A 20,953-nucleotide genomic window follows, 5' to 3' on the forward strand; every position below is an offset into this window, starting at 1 on the left:
AACGAGTGACCCAGTATAGGGACACTCAGTCGATTTGGGCGCCCCTGTGTGTGTGTGGGGGGGGGGAGAAGAAAGAACCGTGTCTACCTTAATTTTACTTGTCATAAGCCTGATATGTACACTCCTAAGCTGGCCTTTCATTTATATCCATTGTATCTCATAAGGTTATTGTTAGATGAAATGCCTGAAAATGCAGTTCTGTTTTAGAACCTTCCTCGTGTTCATATGATGAAACTGCAAATATATTTTCTGTGCCAAAGCAGGGCTACATAACATAATCTGAAGGCTAGCCTGATGTTGGAAATGATACTACCGGTATATAATAGATGAAAGGTAGAGGATGAGGGCTGAATGTAAGCTACGATGAGAGGCATTTGGGGAGGTTGGTCTGAGAAGAAAAACCAAGTAAGCAAGCTGAATCACACAACAAGACGGACAAATCTTGGAATCAATCACAAAGCTCCATTGTTACCATACTTAACACATTCTGTCAAAAGTTTCTGCCCAGCCGTCTAACGACGATACACTGTGTGACGGAAAAGGAAAGAACTAGATATTTGTGCCAACCACTAAGTCGGTAGAAAGGATGGGGACATGGGAAAAATTAGTCGGTAAGGGATTGATTTTCAGTTGAAGAAACAAGTATCGGGGCTCAACCCAACATGCGTGGGCAGTATTTAGTGGCAAGGAACAGTCACAAACACATACAAGTGTGACGGAGAAGGAAATCACCCAAACATTCCTCCAGAATACCACACACAACCATCGATTTACATCCAGGTCCCTATTCTAGGTAACGGAAAAACGTAACAAACTTAACAAACTTGTTTAGTTTTGAAAATCTAATATACTATAGCACTAGCTGAGTGTGTGTGTGTGTGTGTGTGTGTGTGTGTGTGTGTGTGTGTGTGTGTGTGTGTGTGTGTGTTTTGGGCAGCCGAAACTACACATTCAAATCGCACCAAAATTGGCACTAAAATTGCAAAAAATTTGCTGATGTGAAAAAACTTGATCCCATCACGATTGAAATACTTTTACTGTATTTAATGAGTGATCACATTTTGACCAAAAAAAGCAGCTGCAGGAGCCCGCCATAGGATCTCCGTAGAATTTTTTGTCCATAGCTATAATTAAAATATATTATAGCAGCGCGAGAGTGTACTCATATATATTATTGTACTCATAAAACCATATTTCATAACACCTAAACCCCCTCTGCAGGACCAAGTGCGAGGGGCCCCACGAGCACTTGTGTTTATGTTATTTCTTTTATCTCGCCAAATACAGAAGTGGCTGAAGTGGTGACGTTTCTGCTGAGCGAGCGGAGCAGCTACATGGTGGGAGCCTGTGTTGAGGTGACGGGAGGATACGGCATGTGATCACCATACACATCTTTCTCTTCCCTAGTCAAAGGCCTTCTGGAGGGATTAAAAATGACTTTACCTGTATTAACTGAACGATTGACGCCAATTCGATGTTTTGTCGTTAAACTTGGATTTTGTTCTCCCTCCCTTCTAAACGTTAAGTTCTTCTTACCTTTTGAGAAATAATGTTCAGGTTTAAAGGAATACAACATCCACAACCAAGACATGATTTATGTGCGGCATAATATATCTGCTTTAGCTAAAACAAAATCTTTTACAAAGTACTATACACATGTGAAAGAAAAGGATTGCATATATCATACGATTTTGAAATCACTAATAAATTATAATATAATTATTACCTTCCCCAACAAAGGAAGGGGCATAGTTTACTTGAACAAGGATGAATATGAATTTAAGCTTAATCATATTCTCAGCGACACCTCTAAATTTAAGGTCATTAATTTTGATATTTCTTCTACCATCCTTAAGCATTAATATAAACTAAACAGATTGTTACGAAGTATTAAAGATGAAGTTGGTGACACTACTAATGACTGTTAGTCGGTGCTGCTATAATGTGTGGTCTACCGGAACATTTACACTATAGCGAGTGGTCTAATGGGACATTTTAGAATGTAGTTCAATAGGATAGAACAGAATGTTAGGTTGGGACAGAATAGAACAGTTTAGGTTAGGTTGAGTTAGGACATAAGAGAACCTTACCAAACCTAACCTAACCTACCCTGTTCTACCCTATCCTGTCTTATCGTAGCCTAGCCTAACCTAACCTAACCAAACCTGACCTAACCTAACCTATCCTATCCTAACCTGTCCAAACTTAACCCTAACTTATCCTATCCTGTCCTATCGTGTCCTGTCTTAACCTATACCTAACCTAACCTAACCTAACCTAGCCAACCTAACCTATCCTATCCTAACCGAGTGCTGTAGTGTAAATATCTCTGTAGACCGTACACTATAGTAGCACCTATTAGTTTGTATGCTTCTGGTTCTATTCCTGGTTATCTTTATGGTTTCCCCAAATTTTATAAGCCTAACATACCTTTAAGACCCAACATTTCATTTAAAGGTACCTTCACTTATAATAAAAATATATTTTTGGTTCCCCTGGTCAGTTTCCTATGAAGAAATAAATATACGGTTCAGATTTCTGCTGGCTTTGATGTTCCCTTGCATGAAGCGACTCGGCTTATCACAAACAACACCAGTACTTCTACCTTCACTTCAGTTGGCCTGAACAGGAAATCATTGTACAGCTTGTTGGAGATAGCTACCCCACCAATCCCTGTTTACATTTAATGGAAAACTTTCTACTCAAACACATGGTGTGGCGATGGGGTCACTACCAGGTCCTTCATTTGCATTTTTTTTTTTTTTTTTTGCTATAATGCACAAACCAGGCTTAATAACTGTCCCAGTAATTTTAAGCCCCCTTTTCTTTCTTTCTTCTTTCTTTTTTACCAAAGGTATACTGACGACACATTCCTCATATTTAACAACCCTGCTCACATTGAAAAATATTTGGATTGTTGTCTCCCAACATGCCGACATAAATTTCACTTATGAACCTAAAAACGACAAAAACCTTCCATTCCTGGACATTCTAGTTACCAATCACTCCAGTCACTTCACTTCAGTGACTTATCCCGCAAGTGATTCTCACAAACCTACTTTCACCGGCCTATGTACAAACTTCCTATCCTCAATTACATCCCATACAGTCTAAATGATAATAATATAACTATCTTGTTCCACATTGGAGTACAATTCGTTTTCCATATGGCTCACTTTCTGCTCTGTAATTTGTTTACAAAAAGCAAATTTTGCCATTAATACAGTAAGTACACTGTCCATACCTTTGAGAAACTATTAACCCACTCTGTGCCGGAGATCTACGTGTATGTCTGCCCCTATATGCGCGGACACTGCCAGCGATGTACTTGTACGTCGGCGATTTGATATATATGCCAAAACTCAAAAAGTCAAATTAGGCACAAAAAAATCGGCTGGGATATTCCCACGCCAGTCAAGGCCTCATCTGACTCTCTAGGCCTCAATATATACTCAACAAGAGTGTCCTTGGCTTGAATAGCATAGTTACCAATGACGAAAATGCAGAGCTTCTGCCTCCTCTTGCTCTGTGGCAGCAGCGGGGGATGAAGTCTATGGGCATTACTCCGAAGTTTTCAGCCGCCTGCTCAGGGAGAATCGACCTCAATAATCGACCTATATGGCGGAGTACTTTTATGGTTGTTTTCCATGTTTTCTCATCAGTTCTAACCTATCTAGCAAAGAGAGAAAATGGTCAAAAATTGGCTGGCACCATGGCACCATGAGGGTCCAAAGTCTGCCGGCATGTGGCGGGTTAAGCAGGTTTATTCAAAGCTTTTCCCAAACCAGCCAGTACACACTTGTCGAAAATTAGTGTTTGTAAACAAAGTTCTCACACTAAGGTTCTTTAACCTACGAAATTAGGAAAATACTAAACTTACTTCTCTCTGAATGCTATCCTTAAATTAATTTTAACCTTCTGCAAGCCAGCTATCTTTAGCGCTATGGGTCGCCTCCATGCCAGCCATTGTTTTACCTTTTTTTTGGCTAAAATGATAGATTTTGATGTGAAAACGAATTTCACCATTAACCCCTTAAGTCCTAATCACATCAATTGATGCAATTTGAGTTTTATACCAAAATGCCTAATCGCATCAATTGAACGTGGCCTGTAAAAATTGCGGAGAGTTTGCTCCACCCCGATTATATTTCATATTATTTCTACTTTTTCCCATATTTTTACACCTCACTCTGTTCATTTCTCACTTCGTACCTACCTGTTTCTGCACGTACGTAGTTGGAGAATGCTGTATGTTGTACTACATTCAATGCATCTTATTTTTTTTTTTCATTCTCCTTACCTGCCCAGATTAGCACCTCTGAGTAGTGTCCGTCTGTGTTAGTTTTCGGAAGACTACGAGGCCTTGTAGGGCTACTCCCCACACCTGTTTCATCTCCCCACACCAGCCATGAAAACACACCTGTTTTCATGGTTGGTGTGATAAATTCCAATGAAATGGATAGTTACAAGAGAATTTGGTTGTTCCCGAAACTGTAATGATAAGTGTGATGAAGTGTAATGATAATGTGATAATTGTAATGGTGTGATAAATGTGTAACGAGAAGTTGGGACAGTAAAAAGAGGAATCAGAAACAAATTATTGTTTTTTTCCTTTCTTATGCGTGCATTTATAGCTTTATTCAACTTTATTTTGATGTCTTGATGGTTATAAACATTTATATGCATCTGTGTTGGTGCTGGAATGACCATGAGGCCTTGTAGGGCTACTCCCCACACCTGTTTTATCTCCCCACACCTACATACACACCTGTTTTTATGGCTGGTATGACAAATCCCATTGAAATGGAGCGTTTCCACAAGAGAATTTGGTTGTTGCCGAAATTTTTGTCTCCAAGTACCACCAAGGCTTTGTAGGCCTACTCCCCATGCTAGTTATCTCCCTAAACCTACATACCTGTTTTCATGGTAGATGTTACAGAACACTATGAAGTGCTTTCTTTTCATGCGAAAAGCTAGTTATTTTGAACTCCCGTACTTATAGGCCTACTCTCCACAGCCTACTTTATCTCCCCACAGTCTAGTAATCTCCCCACATCTGTATACAACTGTTTTTATGGTTGGTGTGACAAAACACTTTGAAATGACCTGTTTCAATAAGAAAAATAGGTAGTTATTACATTTTTCCTGTTTTCGATCATTTTCGAGGGGTAACTATCATAAACTTTTTTTTAACTTTGACGCGCGATTGTGTGGTAACCATCAGGCCTATGAGGGTACGGATTGTGTTGTCAGGTGTGTAAATTCTTCCTCTTTAGCCAGAACACAATCAATTTGCCCTTGGTGAAAGTTGCCAAAACACCCCCAAATTGCGGTTGTGGGAGGTACCCTGCCTGAAATAATTGCGGTCTCAAGGGGTTAAAATACTCATCAAAGCTCGGAAATGGGTTTTATTGAGTCCTGCATATTCATATACAGGTATTCACACTCTCTCAACCTCACCACATAGGTGAGAGAAAGCCATTTTCTGTGTAAGGTAGACTCAGTTATTTATGCTGGGAAGGTATAGCAATGATCAGTACACTTTTCTGATTACTTATTACTTTAACCCGCGCCGTCCCGGCGACGTGAATTGACGTCCGCACATGATGTGCACTCATGTCCCGGCGACGTGAATTAATGCGGCAACATTGCAAGTTGCATAATTTTCACATTTTTCAAAAATCGCGCCTGATTTCTGTTTCGCCCGCCTACGCAAGCCTCACCTACTCCCTGCCAGGCGGATAATCCCCTAGACCCAGATTAACCTCACCAGACCCCTTGATCCTCCACTTACCTCTCGTCAGTCACCCAGGTCAGATATGGTGAGTTGTGGGCTGTCAGAGGAGGAGATACAAGTCGCCCTGGATACCTTTACAGGGGATAGTGATTCCCCAATGGATGATGACACCCTCGATGTCGATTATGTGCAGCCTGAGGAGGTAACCAGCAGCAGTGATGAGGAGGTCCCTTCCCCAAGGAAAGTCAAATATATTACATATAGGAGGGCAGAGGACGGCCAGCCTGCACCAAGTGCTGCATCTAGGCAGCAACACCTACCATCAGATGAGGACGAGGACGAGGAAGCAGTGAATGGTGGCGTATTTTCCTGGCTGGGGAAGGAAAAGATATCGCCACGTGGGACTGGGACAGACGGCACATCGCGACTGTTCCACAGGTATGTTCCTTTTATGTGTTCTGTGGAAGGAAGTAGTGGTGTGGGGATGGTTAGGGCAGTAGTATGTGAAAGTGTTGGGGTGGGAGAGCTCAGACAGATTCGTGAAAGCGAGAGTGGTGTGGGGAAGGCAACACGTCAACGTGGTGTTCATGTTAGGCGTAGTGTGAGTTAGCAGAAGGTGAAAGCACTTGTCTAACATGTAAATGGGTAATATGTTATATTCGAAGTATTATAAAAGGTGAATAATTATATTTTGAGTTGAAAAATAATGACGGTACCTGAAGTCACGTTGTAGCGCTATTGCTATGCTCATTCTTTTCGTAAAGCATGTACATCTATAAAAGCAATTGTATAGTTACTGTAAAGTTAGTAAGTTGAAAAATAGTCTAAGTTGAAAGTCATACGACATACATTCAGTAAGTAAATAAGCGCTAGGAAGAATTCTGTCCACAGTGTAAGATGAGTGGAAAATTCCCCAGTTGCTCCTAATTTAGCCACCAATTATGGGATAAGCTGTCTCCCAGTGGACCACCATCCCACCTCTCTCTCTCTCTCTCTCTCTCTCTCTCTCTCTATATATATATATATATATATATATAACATGTAGAGGGGTAATATGTTATATTGGAAGTATTATAAAAGGTGAATAATTAGATTTCGAGTGACCTGAATTCACATGGTTACGCTATTGCTATGCTCATTCTTTTCGTAAAGCATGTACATCTATAAAAGCAATTGTATAACATGTAAAGGGGTAATATGTTATATTGGAAGTATTATAAAAGGTGACCTGAACTCACCTGGTTACGCTATTGCTATGCTCATTCTTTTCGTAAAGCATGTACATATATAAAAGCAATTGTATAGTTACTGTAAAGTTAGTATGTAAGTTGAAAAATAGTCTAAGTTGAAAGTCACAGAACATAGTCAGTAGGTAAATAAGCGCTATGGTCCTTTCACAGCAAGAAGTCCGTTCAGGGTGAGGCAGAAGTTGGAATTCCCCTGAGTGCAACGTTGCCAATTTGACCACCAATTATCGGATTATCACTCTGAGCTACCCCAATCCCACCTCTCTCTCTCTCTCTCTCTCTCTCTCTCTATATATATATATATATATATATATATATATATATATATATATATTGTATATATTTATTATTTATTTTCAACTTTTTTCCACACCACCTATGAGGTAAAAGTCTAGGCGCGTTTTATTTTTAAGAGGTTTCCCCTGTAGGCCTAATCCTCTCTCTGACCCTGGGTCCCTCGCCGACCTCGGCGTGGCAACATGGGAAAAAAGCCCTGCCACGTGTCGTAGAATTCATTCAAATCGTTGTTATAATTCTAAAAAGTGATACTCAATGTACTATATAGCTTCGTGTACTATATACAGAATATAAAATACAATTTCAAATAGCACATAGATGGGAAATAAGAGAGAGAGAGGCATGTACTACGGTTGATTTGGCAGCATTGCTAGAGGTGATTCACCAGGTGGGCCCCACCCTGAACGGACTTCTTGCGGTGAAAGGACCATAGGAAGAATTTAGTTCACGGTGTAAGAGGAGTGGGAAATTCCCCAAGGGCTCTAAATTTAGCCACCAATTATGGGATAAGCTGTCTCCCAGTGTACCACCATCCCACCTCACTCTCTCTCTCTCTCTCTCTCTCTCTCTCTCTCTCTCTCTCTCTATATATATATATATATATATATATATATTAGGATAAGGCTTACTGTAAATCGTGTACTACTGTGAAAGCAAATGTCTAACATGGAAAAGGCCAGAATGTAATGTGAGAAGTACTATAAAGGGGGAGAAAATAAATTCAGAGGTGAAAAAATAATGACATGATTTACCTAGGTAAATTAGCGCTACTTCTATGCTAATTCTTTTCATAAAGCATGTATTTCTGTAAAAGCAATTGTCTAACATGTAAATGGGTAATATGTTATGTTATAAGTAATCAAAAAGATGAAAAAATAGAATCTGAGTTGAAAAAAAGCATGAAAGACCAAGTTGTCACTTGGTAAATAAGCGCTATTCTTATGTTAATTCTTTTCGTACAGCAAGTACATCTATAAATCTAATTGTATAACATGTAAGTGGGTTATATATTATAAGTAATCTAAAAGGTGAAAAAATAGAATCTGAGTTGAAAAAACATGACATAAAATGATCTCACTTGGTAAATAAGCGCTACTTTTATGCTAATTCTTGTCATAATGCCTCAAAATATGTACAAACAATTATGTAAAGTTGAAAAAGGTATGATGTAATTGTGGAAGTAATATGGAACATCAAAAAATACAATAGCTGATGAAATAACGATGTTTGCTACCATCGGTGACATAATCGACCGATTTCGCTAGGGTCGCACAATGGTAAATACCTTATTTCTCAGTTTTTTCTGTATAAAACCCAATATACTTGTGGTATACATATTTCCAACATATGAATACACGATAATAAACGTATACTGCATCAGTTCAGAGTACCCGTGCCACCCTAGAAAACGTACGGCGAAAAGACTACTCATAGAGCATGGCAGTACCTGTCAAACTTACGTGGTCCAGGTAAGCCATTTCTGGACCCAAGGGACACCTTTCTTTGTGATTTTCCTTAGTTTCTGACCAAAAGCGAATGTTTGAGCAAAAAAAAAAAAAATGCTCCAAAAAAGCCGGGACTGGGGCGGACCAAAGCTCAGAAAACGTCGGGATTGGGCGGGTTAACATCTGTCACAATTTGCATGTCTCTCTCACTGTGAATGCATTGTTTTACACTTACTTGAAAATTGGTACAACCTGACTTCACTATGTACAGTCCTGGCACTTACAAGAAGGTATATACGACTTGACTTCACAATATATGGTACTTAAACTTCTATCTATCTATCTATTGCCAGACGCCTCAATCCCGTTTGGGGTGGCCACAAACAAATCGCCTCCAAGTCGCCCTGTCCCCCGCCATTTCACCACCCTGCTCCCAACTCACACCCCCCTCTCTCATATACCTCTCCACCCCATCCCTCCATCTCATCCTCGGTCTCCCCCTCCCTCTTCCACCCTCCACCTCACTCACATACACTCTCTTCGTCAGTCTTTCACCCTCCATCCTCTCCACATGGCCAAACCTCCTCAAGAGAATATTTACAACCTGATTTCACTATGTATAGTCTTTACTCTTATGTAAAAATATTTACAACATGCATTCACTATATACAGTACTGGGTGAGCCACACAGGTAGAGTGAGTGTGGGGGGGGGGTTGTATGGTTTTAACTGCCTGGGACATGATAGAGGAACAGTTAACATACATGCCTGTCAATTTTTACCCACGAATCTTGAAAAATGCGGTCACAGTGAATGTTTTAATTTTAAGCCGTTTTTTAACGGCACTGGCACACAGCAGGTTAAGATAATCATTGCCAATAAGAATGCTATTGGCAGCTTCCTCAAACGTTCCTCTTGTCTTTCCACTAACCTCAGGTCCAGTGTGGTTTATTTATTTTCACATTCTATTTGTCCTGCTTCATATGTGGGATCAACCTCTTGTTGAGCACCAAAGTAAATCCACTCAGACTGGAAGAGTTCTTGCTAAACCTACTGTTATACTCAGCAAGCAAAAGCATATTAAAATAGGTATCTATATATGAGGTGAAAAATTATACGATAATCTGCATTGTATCGGAATCGCCTAACAATGAAAAATAATTTTTTTACCCAGCGACTATCGCATCTTAATTGTCTCCTAGCACTTATTTCTCCACCATTTTAGGTGTGAACTAAGGCTGTAATTATTATTTGCCACTAATACATTCATATCCCAGATCCTGCTCACTCTTAAATGGTACAATGCATGAAATATAATGTGCAGAATATTTGGACCATAATATCATATCATTGTGGATAGAATGAAACTAAACATAAATACGATACCTACACAGGAGTCTTCTGTCAAGGACCTGTGGCAGACAGGTAGTAACCTGTGAGTCATGCAGTACACAATGGCATTTTTCCATTAGTGGCATGACAGGCTTAGGGTTTACTTTCGATGGTACACAAGCTGTGAGTAGAAATTCAATTTCGTTTCCTTTGTTCAGATACTGTTAAGTAAAGTGTACATTATTAAAAATATGCAGAGTATAATTATAGCTGCCTTTCTTGTACTTTAAGGAATTTAGTGGTAAATTTGTTTTGTATTTCCAAATCTACCAAAAGCTGATATACCATATATCTATATCTATCTGTCTGTCTATTTGTGTTTCTATCTATCTGTCTATCTATCTATCTACTATCTATCTATCTACTATCTATCTATCTACTATCTATATATTTTTCTTTTTATGATAGAGGGGAAAGCTTGCTCCTATATAAGGGCAAGAGAACTAAAAAATGTTATATCCGTATCATGTCAGTATGAGGTGGCACCTGGAAACTTTATTATGCAGCTCTTAGCTATCACAGTGTGACCACGCATTACCCAGAACTCACCGCGAGGAGGTGGCTGCAAATGGAGTTCCACACCTTACCCATTCCATCCACCCTTCCATTAAACTGGACCAGATTTACTCTGCTTTGAAATCCTTCTATGATTCGAATGTTGGCATTATTTTTCATGACTTGAGAGTGTTTCTCATATACCCATCTATGTTTCTGTAACCATAAACTTCTGCAGATGCTTCAGTCACCAGCTTTGCTGTGCATTCAACTGACTGAGTATGGCAAGGATACTTTGGACACAGCTTCTCCACAAGTTAAGGACTTTCAACCGAATCATGTAGTTCAACATCAGTCAAATTCTTGAGGAGTGGTGGTTCTGTAATATCCACCACATCCCAGCTGATCATTTGAGTATAATGATCTGCCCCCATATTTATCTCTGGTGCTTTGAATTGTTTTCTGTCTTGTCTCGGGTTGTTTCTTGCTGCTACAGCAGAATTTTCTTCACAGCATCTCTTCTGATGGCAATCCCTTCATCAAATGCCAAGTCCAAAAACATGTTTTCCGGATGGGCATGGAAAGCATTTGTTTGAATAGCCTGGGTAGCAGCCTTATATGTTCCCAAACATTCATCTTTCATATTTTTGATCTTGGTAACAGCATTGAATAGATGTTTTGGGCCATTGACACAGGAAGAATGTTTCTAAATCTCAAACCAGGTCGGAATGTATAGTCATCAAGTATCTGGCTGTTTTCAGTGGCTTGGAAGGAAGAGGTACTGAGCAATACAGTCTCTAAATTCTTGCACATGTTATCAGCCATCTTGAATGTGCTAATGGGCCTGGTTCAGGTGAAGAAAATGATGCAGGAAATTTTCCAGATGACACTGCATATCATATAGTCAGAATATAATTTTTTTTTTTTAACTTAAATCTAGCTCCGAATAGGTCTCATGAAACTTCTTCGCATCATCTATTGGGATTGGTTCAAAATTTACCACAGGGAGGTTACTAACTGTTTCTCCTATCTACTTCCCAAGTTTTCTTTTCATTGCTGTGGACCCTGAGGTTTCACCATCCGAAAGTTTAAATATATGCCAAAATGGAAGCTCATTGAAGTGTAACAAACATATAAGCCACTGCAAAGGACGGTTAAGAAAGTCTTCAATCAGTTTTACTGCTCCGCCTTTGTCCCTGTGTAAACAGGTGTACTGTCACACCCTACTGCAATAAGCATCTCAATCCTCAGCCCACAGTTCATCAAGCACTCAGAAATAGCAGCTGCTGTTCCTCCACCAGGAGTTTCATGGTCAAGTATTCATAGCCTGTCTCTTTAACTAATGAAATGTGTTCCTCAAATTTGAGTACTCAGTGAATGGACAGACAACCATTTTCATCTTTTCTCTCTTCCAGTGTTAATCTATCTATCTATCTATTGCCAGACGCCTCAATCCCGTTTGGGGTGGCCACAAACAAATCGCCTCCATGTCGTCCTGTCCCCCGCCATTTCACTGCCCTGCTCCCAACTCACACCCCTCTCTCTCATATACCTCTCCACCCCATCCCTCCATCTCATCCTCGGCCTCCCCCTCCCTCTTCCCCCCTCCATCTCACTCACATACACTCTCTTCGTCAGTCTTTCACTTTCCATCCTCTCCACATGGCCAAACCACCTCAGTGTGTTCCTCATAACACTTCCTATCACATCCACATCCACACAACAATGCTCCTTTATATCCTTATTCGTCAACCTGTCTCTCCATGTGACTCCACAGGCTCCTCTTAAATAACTCATTTCCACTGCTCTCACTCTTGACTTGTGCCCTTCCAACAATGTCCAAGCTTTACTTCCAAACGTTAGAGTTGGTATCACAATACTGTCATGTAGTAACTTTTTCACAATACTGTCATGTAGTAACTTTTTCACAATACTGTCATGTAGTAACTTTTTCACTTCCATGCTCACTTCCCTGTTTCTTATCACTGCTTTCAAAGAACCAGCAACCTTTCTTCCCTGCTGTACCCTTTCAAGCACTTCACCCTCCAAACCTCCATCCTTACACATCACACTACCCAGGAACTTAAACGTACTCACATTTTCCAATTCCTCACCATCCAACCTCGCTGTACATTCATTGATTTCACCTCTCTCAAAGACCATCACTTTACTCTTCCCTACATTCACCTTTAGATTCCGTTTCTTGCACACTCTACCAAACTCATCCACGAAGCCTTGCTGCTCCTCTTCGTCTTCACTCAACAACACAGTATCATCTGCAAACAACAGTACAGGGAGTTTCCAAACACTATCCTCTCTCACCAGGGCCACTCCAGCATCCACTACCCTACCTAGTACCTCTTTTATTACCCCATCCATGAACAGATTGCACAACCATGGAGACATGACACATCCCTGTTTCAACCCAACCTCCAAAGAGAAAAATTAACTTAGTTCACCATCCACACGCACTGCAGCCTTAGCACCTTCATACATACTCATCACTGCATTCAACAACTTTCCATCTACTCCATATATTCTTAATACTTTCCACAATCCTTGTCTATCCACCCTGTCATATGCTTTCTCCAAATCCATGAAAGCCGCATACAACTTCTTTCCCTTCTCTAGAAACTTTTCCACTAAAGATCTAAGAATGAGTATCTGATCTAAACAACCTCTTCCCTTCCTAAAGCCTCCCTGTTCTTCTCCAACTAATTTCTCTGTTCTTTCTCTAATTCTGTCAATAAGTATCCTAACATACACTTTTCCTATTATACTAAGAAGACAAATGCCCCTATGATTACCACACACTTCTTTTTCCCCTCTTCTTTTGTACAAGGGAATAATTATACCTGACTTCCAATCCTCCGGGACTCTACTTTCCTCCCAGGCCAATCTCCACATCTTCCAGATCCATTCAACTGTTATCACTCCCCCTTGCTTCAGCATTTCACCACACACTCAATCAATTCCTGGGGCTTTCCCCATTTTGACTTTCTTCATTGCTTCCACAACTTCTATCCTACTGATTTCTTCCTGTCTTCTCACCTCCCTCCTCCCAGCCATTCCCCAGCCACTTATACTCGCATTACTTCCATCCTGTATGTCCAACAATTCCTTAAAGTGTTCTCTCCATCTGCTCACTTTTTCTCCCTTCTCCACCAATAATCTACCATTTTTACCTTTCACTCCCCTGGTAACCTCACTTCCACCCTGTCTTACTTTACCTCTTTCCAGAACATCTTCTTACAGTCCCTCCACTTTAAACTCAAATTCCTTCCAAATTCCTCATCCACTCTCTTCTTACTCTCTCTTACTAATCTTTTCACCTCTCTCTTTCTTTCTACATATAACTCTCTCTTCTGCATCTCAACTTTTTCCACGCCCCTATTTCTCATCCATTCATTGTATGCTTTCTTCTTTTGTGCCACAGCCTGTCTCACCTCTTCAGTCCGCCACGCTGTTCCTTGCACCCCCCTCCGTCTTCTCTTCCTCCCATACACCACATCACATGCTGCACATATTTCTTCTGTGTTAATGTTTTGTCTTTTTTTTCTCCATCATAATACAGTGCTGTTATGTCTTTCTTTTCTATAAGCTGAAGTCTTTCTCTGTCTGATATTCTGGCACATGTTACTTTTGACTTGTCTACAACAAAATTCCTGTTTTTAGGTGAAAAGTCCAGCGCCCACCAGAGTGGAAGTGGCAATTGAAGCGGCACCTCTATCACTCACACCAAATCGATCAGCTTGTCTTGCGACCAGTTCACAGTTGATTCACATTCGTGATACCTTGATATATATATATATATATATATATATATATATATATATATATATATATATATATATATATATATATATATATATATATGTATATTTTCTACACTCGGGCAATATGTTTCATCCGTACCATCATTTTCCAAACTATCATCAGTATCACTCATTTCATTCATCCCACTTTGACCTTTCTGACAAATAAAATCGCAAGTTTTCACTTTGAAGTTCTCTGCATCTCTTCTTCATTTTGCTCTTTGAATCGGGATTTTGGTTTCTTTTGTATACACTTTTCCAATGTACAGCTCAGTTCAGAAGTTCGAACTACACACAATGTGGAAGGCGATAGTCTCGGCCCCTCCTTCCCGGACGACAGGTTACAGCTTCGAACCTTCCACAAGCAACCAGAATTTACGTAGTATCAAACCAGTGTCATTCGCTCACCGACTGTTAAATGAAATGAGAATTTTATTTTGATACTCGTAGATATCGGTCAATCTTACTGCTGATTAAATGATGAAAATATGTTTATATTTGCCTGCCCTAGAAAATATAATACAAAATAACAGCAGAAGAGCACATTACAGACTATAAGAAGGTCGGCTACGAATGAATGTGTTATGCGAGCTACTGTCGGTTTCAGAGGCCATGTCGCATCATTTTTTGAGAATAACGTAGTAAGTAACAGTTGGATCAGTATGATATTTGGCCACAGAGTGTTTCATACCCTGTGCTAATTTTTGGCAGCATAGTGGAGTACGTAAATGAAATAATTAAGGCAATTGACCTTGAAAAATTAGGCTCAATGCCAAAATAAAGGACAAAGATACGAACGATACTACGGAAACGTAGTACCTGCCACGTGAGTGACGTCAGTAGACAGGCTCTTCCCACCACCCACACGGGACACTCCCACCCCTTCCATCTCCCTCCTTCCCTCCCTCCCTCTCTTCGAAACCATGATCGAAACTTCAATCATTGGCACATGCTTTATAGCCTATATAATGATATATTATGTAATTGACGCATGCAATATGTGTTACTATAGTTGGTATATTTGTATTGATAGTGACACATAACAGAGCGAGAGTAGGGTAGAATGGGGCTGATAATGCCCGGCATGATAGGAGAGTCGAAATCAGGGGTGATGTGTCACCGTGTGGAACGGGCTGATGACCGAACCGAAGTCGTAGACTCAGAGGTAGATGTTATGTTGACTCCAGCAGACTTTTATGCATGGTCGTGGAGAGTGAGGTTGTGTGCTGCTGACCTCTCCTCTAGCTTTCTAGGGCTGCCTCACCGGCAATTAGTTTTTTTTTTTTTTTTCACCCTTCTGGTGTGCGTTAGGCTAGCTAGTTTCTCACTTTCCTCCCCTCCCTGTTAGTTTGGAACAGTAGGTGTCTGTTCCTGTGTACTGAGATTACCTTTGCTTGCTGCCCACGGAGGGTCCCCCCCACTGATCGCTCTGGGGCGTGAATTAACACGGTCGGGCCTCCCTGGAGTGGTTTGAGAGGGCAATTTCAGCCTTAGGTGTTTGGTCCCGGTGTGTTTTGTCCCTTGCTCGTTTTCGTCCTTCTTCCCACTTCCCCCATTAGGGGGGGGGTTACTATGTCGGACGCCCCTGCCGCCTCCCCCCCCCTTCAGGGGGGGAGGTGGTCCTGACGAACCTAGGACTGTACCACGGACTGACCGCCCCCTGACTGAACGGCCCCAGACTCGTACCGATCTGGACATTAATGTAAATAATGTACAGTTTGTAACGCTCCATGCTCTCGGTTCCACTCCCTTGAGCAGTATCAATCCTTTCATCATCAAGAAAGTGATTGATTACTGTGCTTGGGAGGTAGAACAGGTGAAAAAACTTGCAAATGGAGATCTCCTCATCAAAACCTTCAACTCCTCCCAGGTAAAAGATTTGATGAAACTTCGTAAGTTCCATGAATATGATGTCGAGCCGAAGATCCCGCACGCCATGAATTCCTGCAAAGGTGTTATCACCTGCAGGGATCTTATGGTCATGGAAGAGGACGAGATCATACAGGAACTTGCTCAACAGGACGTATTCAATGCCCGATTTATAACCAGATTTTCTGAAGGCATGAGGATGAAGACTGCCACTATTGTCTTGACTTTTGGAAAAGCTTCACTCCCAGACCATGTCAAAGTTGGATACGAAATTGTTAACGTAAGACCTTATATCCCTAATCCACTTCGTTGTCTAAGGTGTCAATTGTACGGGCACGGCGATAAGACTTGTCGGGCTTCCCAGTCAGTGTGTGGCAAATGTGGAACACAGGGACATGATGCTGAACACTGCACATCGGAGATGGTACGTTGTTTTCACTGCAAGGGCGCACACTCCACTTCCTCTAGGGATTGTCCCAAGTGGAAGGAGGAGAAGGAGGTCTGCGTAGTGAAAGCAACTGAGGGCATTTCCTACTACGAAGCTAGGAAAAAGGTGAAGGAGTTGCATGCAACTCCCACGCCGAATAGGTCCTATGCTTCGGCAGTAATGTCCCGTCCCGTGATGTGTTCTGTTGAAACACAGACTGACCCTGAACCTGTTCCTCTTGACACACACGCTACCTCTCCATCTGAGCCTCCTATCCAATCCACCTCTCAAACTGACACCCCTGTTGCACCTTGCTACTCTCAGGCTGCTGCTGCCTCTCAGTCAGTAAAGCCTAAACAGAAGTCTGACAACTCTAGTAAGAGTAATATGACCACCCTTACGAAACAGCCACGTCCTCATGTCCTTCCTGCTCCTGGTCCAGCGAGGGAGAGAAGAGTTAGCTCTTCCTCGGGGGGCTCTGGGAGCCTAGTTATTGATGAGCAACATATGGAGGTTTCCATTAGTAAGCACCGGGATAGGTCCCCCGGTAGCCACTCGTCCGGCGGCGGGTGGCATAAAAAAGCTAAGCACACTGGCCCCTCTCGTAAATCTTAAACCGCCACATTCACTGTGTTACAATGGAATTGTAGGACTCTTGGGAATAAATTCCACAATATAGCAATTTTGCTATCTATACACAGGCCAGACGTTGTTTGTTTACAGGAGACGCGCTTGGTGGATCACCCAGATCCTCCACAGTTCAAACACTACCATTCGTATAGAAGATATGATGGTCACGGAGTCGCCATATACACCCACAAATCACACCCACAAACGGAAGTGATTCTAAGTTCTACTCTGGAAGCTGTCGCGTGCAGAGTAAAATTTAATAACTCTTATCTGACTATTTGTTCTATCTACTGTCCTCCCCGTGGTCCCATTGACGGTGATGCTTTCACTTCACTAACCCATCAACTTCCGGGTCATAAGTTAATTTTAGGCGATTTTAATGCCCATCACTGTCAATGGGGAAGCTTGAGGAGTGATGGCAGGGGGGAGCAAGTAGCCGACCTCATACTGCAGTCAAACCTCTGTCTTCTAAACAATGGTAGAGCGACTCGTGTAGATGACCAAACTGGTAACATGTCATGTATAGATCTATCCTTGTCATCTCCCGATATACACACTAACATCTCTTAGGACCCATATGACGACTCGATGGGTAGCGATCATTTTCCAATCTGTCTTTCTTATGCACGCGGCGATTCTCGGCCTCCTCCACCACCTAAATTTAACTTTAAGAAAGCAGATTGGGGGTACTACTCACAGGTCGCCAATCTAGATATATCGGGAGATAACATTGACGAGAAAGTTTCACACCTACAGACTTCCATTGTACACGCAGCTGAGGCTGCTATTCCCAAGACATCTACAATTCCAAACAAGCATAGAGTTTCGTGGTGGACACCAGATTGCCGACAAGCACTCACAAAGCGCAATAGGAGATACAGGATTTTTGAGAAAGCCAACAGAATCAAACTTTATTGCCTACAAAGCAGCTAAGGCTGAGGCAAGGAGGACAATTAAAGCGACAAAACGGACTAACTGGCGTAGTTTTGTGTCCACGGTGAATCGCTCCACCCCACTAAGTCAGGTCTGGTCCACCATAAATGTACTAAACAACAAGTACACCCGGTCACCAATCACCACACTTGAGGTGGCCGGGAATGTAATTGACGATCCTGTGGATATTGCCAATACTATTGCCAACCATTTTGCCCAGGTAAGCAGCTCAGCAAACTATGATACTCACTTTCTCCACCATAAACATACGGCTGAGCTGCAAAACTTAGACTTTGCCACGGAAGACGGAGAGACCAGCTACAACTCCAAATTTACGTTAGATGAACTTCTCCTTGCCCTTAAATCCTGTAAAGGCTCCAGTCCCGGTCCATCCACCATTACGTACGGTATGATCCAGCATCTTACTGAGGCCAACCTGAGTAAGCTGTTAGCGGTGTACAATGAGATTTGGGCGTCTCGCACGTTCCCAAACTCATGGCACTACGCGCACGTCATACCGATACCTCGCCGAGACGGTCGCCTTACGAGTCCCAGCTCGTTTCGACCTATTGCGCTAACTGACTGTCTATGTAAGGTCTTTGAACATATGGTAAATAAAAGGTTACTTTTTGTTTTAGAGTCGAAGGGTGTGTTAAATGATGAACAGAGTGGATTCCGTAAATACAGGTCCACTCTGGATCATTTAGTGCACCTGGAGCATTGCATAGCCGAGGCTTTTGCCAATCGCGAATTCATGATAGGAATTTTTCTGGATATTCATAAGGCTTATGATATGACCTGGCGAAACGGAATACTACGTAAACTCTACGCTTATGGTTTAAGAGGTAATTTGCCCATTTTCCTTCAGAACTTCCTTACTGACAGAGTGTTTTCTGTCAGGTTACCCTGTAATGTAACTCCGGACATATTTGTCCAAGAGAACGGGGTACCACAAGTAAGTGTGCTTAGCCCTACTTTGTTCAGTGTTGCCATTAATGACATTCTGTCGTCTGCTTCCGTCCCCAGGACGATTAGATACTCACTCTATGCTGATGATTGTGCAGTGTGGCACTCTTCCCGCAATGCACAATCCTCGGCACAGCAGATTCAACTGGCACTTGAATCTGTTCAGCGTTGGGCCCTGGAGTGGGGATTTAAATTTTCCGTCCTTGAGTGTCTCGGTGTTGTTTTTACTCGTAAACTTAACGTACCTCCTTTGCATTTAACTTTAGATAATCAGCCGATACCTTTTCAAAATTCAGTCAGATTCCTGGGTCTACATTTTGACAGTAGGCTCAGTTGGAGAACACACATTAATCATTTGCTTGCTTCTTGTAGTAAAAAAGTAAACGTCCTTAAGTTTCTTTCCGGTAAATCGTGGGGAGCAGACAGAACGTCTTTATTGATGGTGTATAAGTCCCTTATCCGTTCTAAGCTTGACTATGGCTCACAGGTGTGTGGGTCGGCATCGGATGCCGTCCTCCGTAGACTGGATGTACTTCAGAACGTATGCTTGCGTATATGTCTCGGAGCCCTTCGGTGTACTCGTGTGGAGCAGTTGGAAGTGGAGGCTAATGTGCCTCCCCTCCGTCTACGACGTGACCACCTGTTATTTTCTTACGGTATCACCACCCACCGTAAACGCTCACTTGGCCTTCCGACCTGTCGGATCCTCCTACAGTGGGAATACCTGCTGTATGCGGCCCTCAAGCCAGTGGCTGTGAGGCTTCACTTCCTCTGTGAGGCGTTAGGGTACGACCTTTCTAATGGGGATCAGGTTTTAACGTCAAAAATAGCGCCCTGGGAGTCACTTGCCACCACATTCAACACTGACTGGCTCCCCGTTGCAAAGTACAAGGCGCAGGAGGTGGAGGTATGACAGTTGTTCCGGATGATCCTCATTAGACACCTAGCGTCATTCCACTTGTACACCGATGGCTCTAAGATGGATGAATGTGTGGGTGCGAGTGTGTGGTCTACGGAGTGCCGCATCCGTTTTCGCTTGCCCCCCCCATACGTCTGTATTCACTGCTGAATTATTTGCCATAGATCAAGCTATAGACTTTGCTTTGCGTTCAGATCACAACAGTTTTGTCATTTTTTCGGACTCTAAGTCAGCCCTTCAGGCAATTCATTCATGTAGGGCTGATTCACATGAGGTCCTGGGCCGCATTATCAATAAGCTGCATACATGTGCAATAAGCTGCATACATTAATGGCAACACTGATCTGGGTGCCTGGTCATTGCGGTATTTACGGCAATGAGCAGGCTGACATACTAGCTAAATCAGCTGTAGAACTCGAGGAGACTTGGGACGTTCCTCGTGAGCTACAGTCTAGTCTCTCTTTCGGAAAGAAATCAGTTAATCTTCTGTGGCAAAGTCAGTGGACCGACCTGGCAATTCCATCTGTCAAAAGGACCATATGTGATTGGTCCAGTTCCTCTCGAGGAAACAGACGGGAGGAGGTCGCTTTAGCCCGCCTCCGCATGAATTCCACCCTAATAACACATATGTTACCATATATTAACAGACAATTTCCACCGCGTTGTACCACCTGTGACGCGGTGTTATCTATTAGTCACATCCTTTTGTCCTGCAGTAGGTATGCTAGGGAACGTACCTCTCTGGCTGCCTACTGTAGGACAAATACGCTCCCTTTCACACT

At 42.1% G+C, this 20,953-nt stretch overlaps 1 protein-coding gene across 1 annotated transcript in view; it reads left to right on the top strand.

Moving 5' to 3' along the window:
• LOC145394503 ((3R)-3-hydroxyacyl-CoA dehydrogenase-like) overlaps positions 1-1,412 on the top strand; it is a 49,546-nt gene extending 48,134 nt beyond the window's left edge. Inside the window, exon 6 of the mRNA XM_080268349.1 lies at positions 1,288-1,412. Coding sequence (XP_080124475.1) covers positions 1,288-1,379 — 92 coding nt within the window. The 3' untranslated portion in view covers positions 1,380-1,412. The remainder of the gene's footprint in view (positions 1-1,287) is intronic.
• The last annotated feature ends 19,541 nt before the right edge of the window (positions 1,413-20,953 follow it).

Source organism: Coenobita brevimanus, chromosome 27 (genome assembly GCF_032717465.1).
Source record: "Coenobita brevimanus isolate Jiangsu-jjx chromosome 27, ASM3271746v2, whole genome shotgun sequence".
In the NCBI taxonomy this organism is placed as follows: Eukaryota; Metazoa; Arthropoda; class Malacostraca; order Decapoda; family Coenobitidae; genus Coenobita; species Coenobita brevimanus.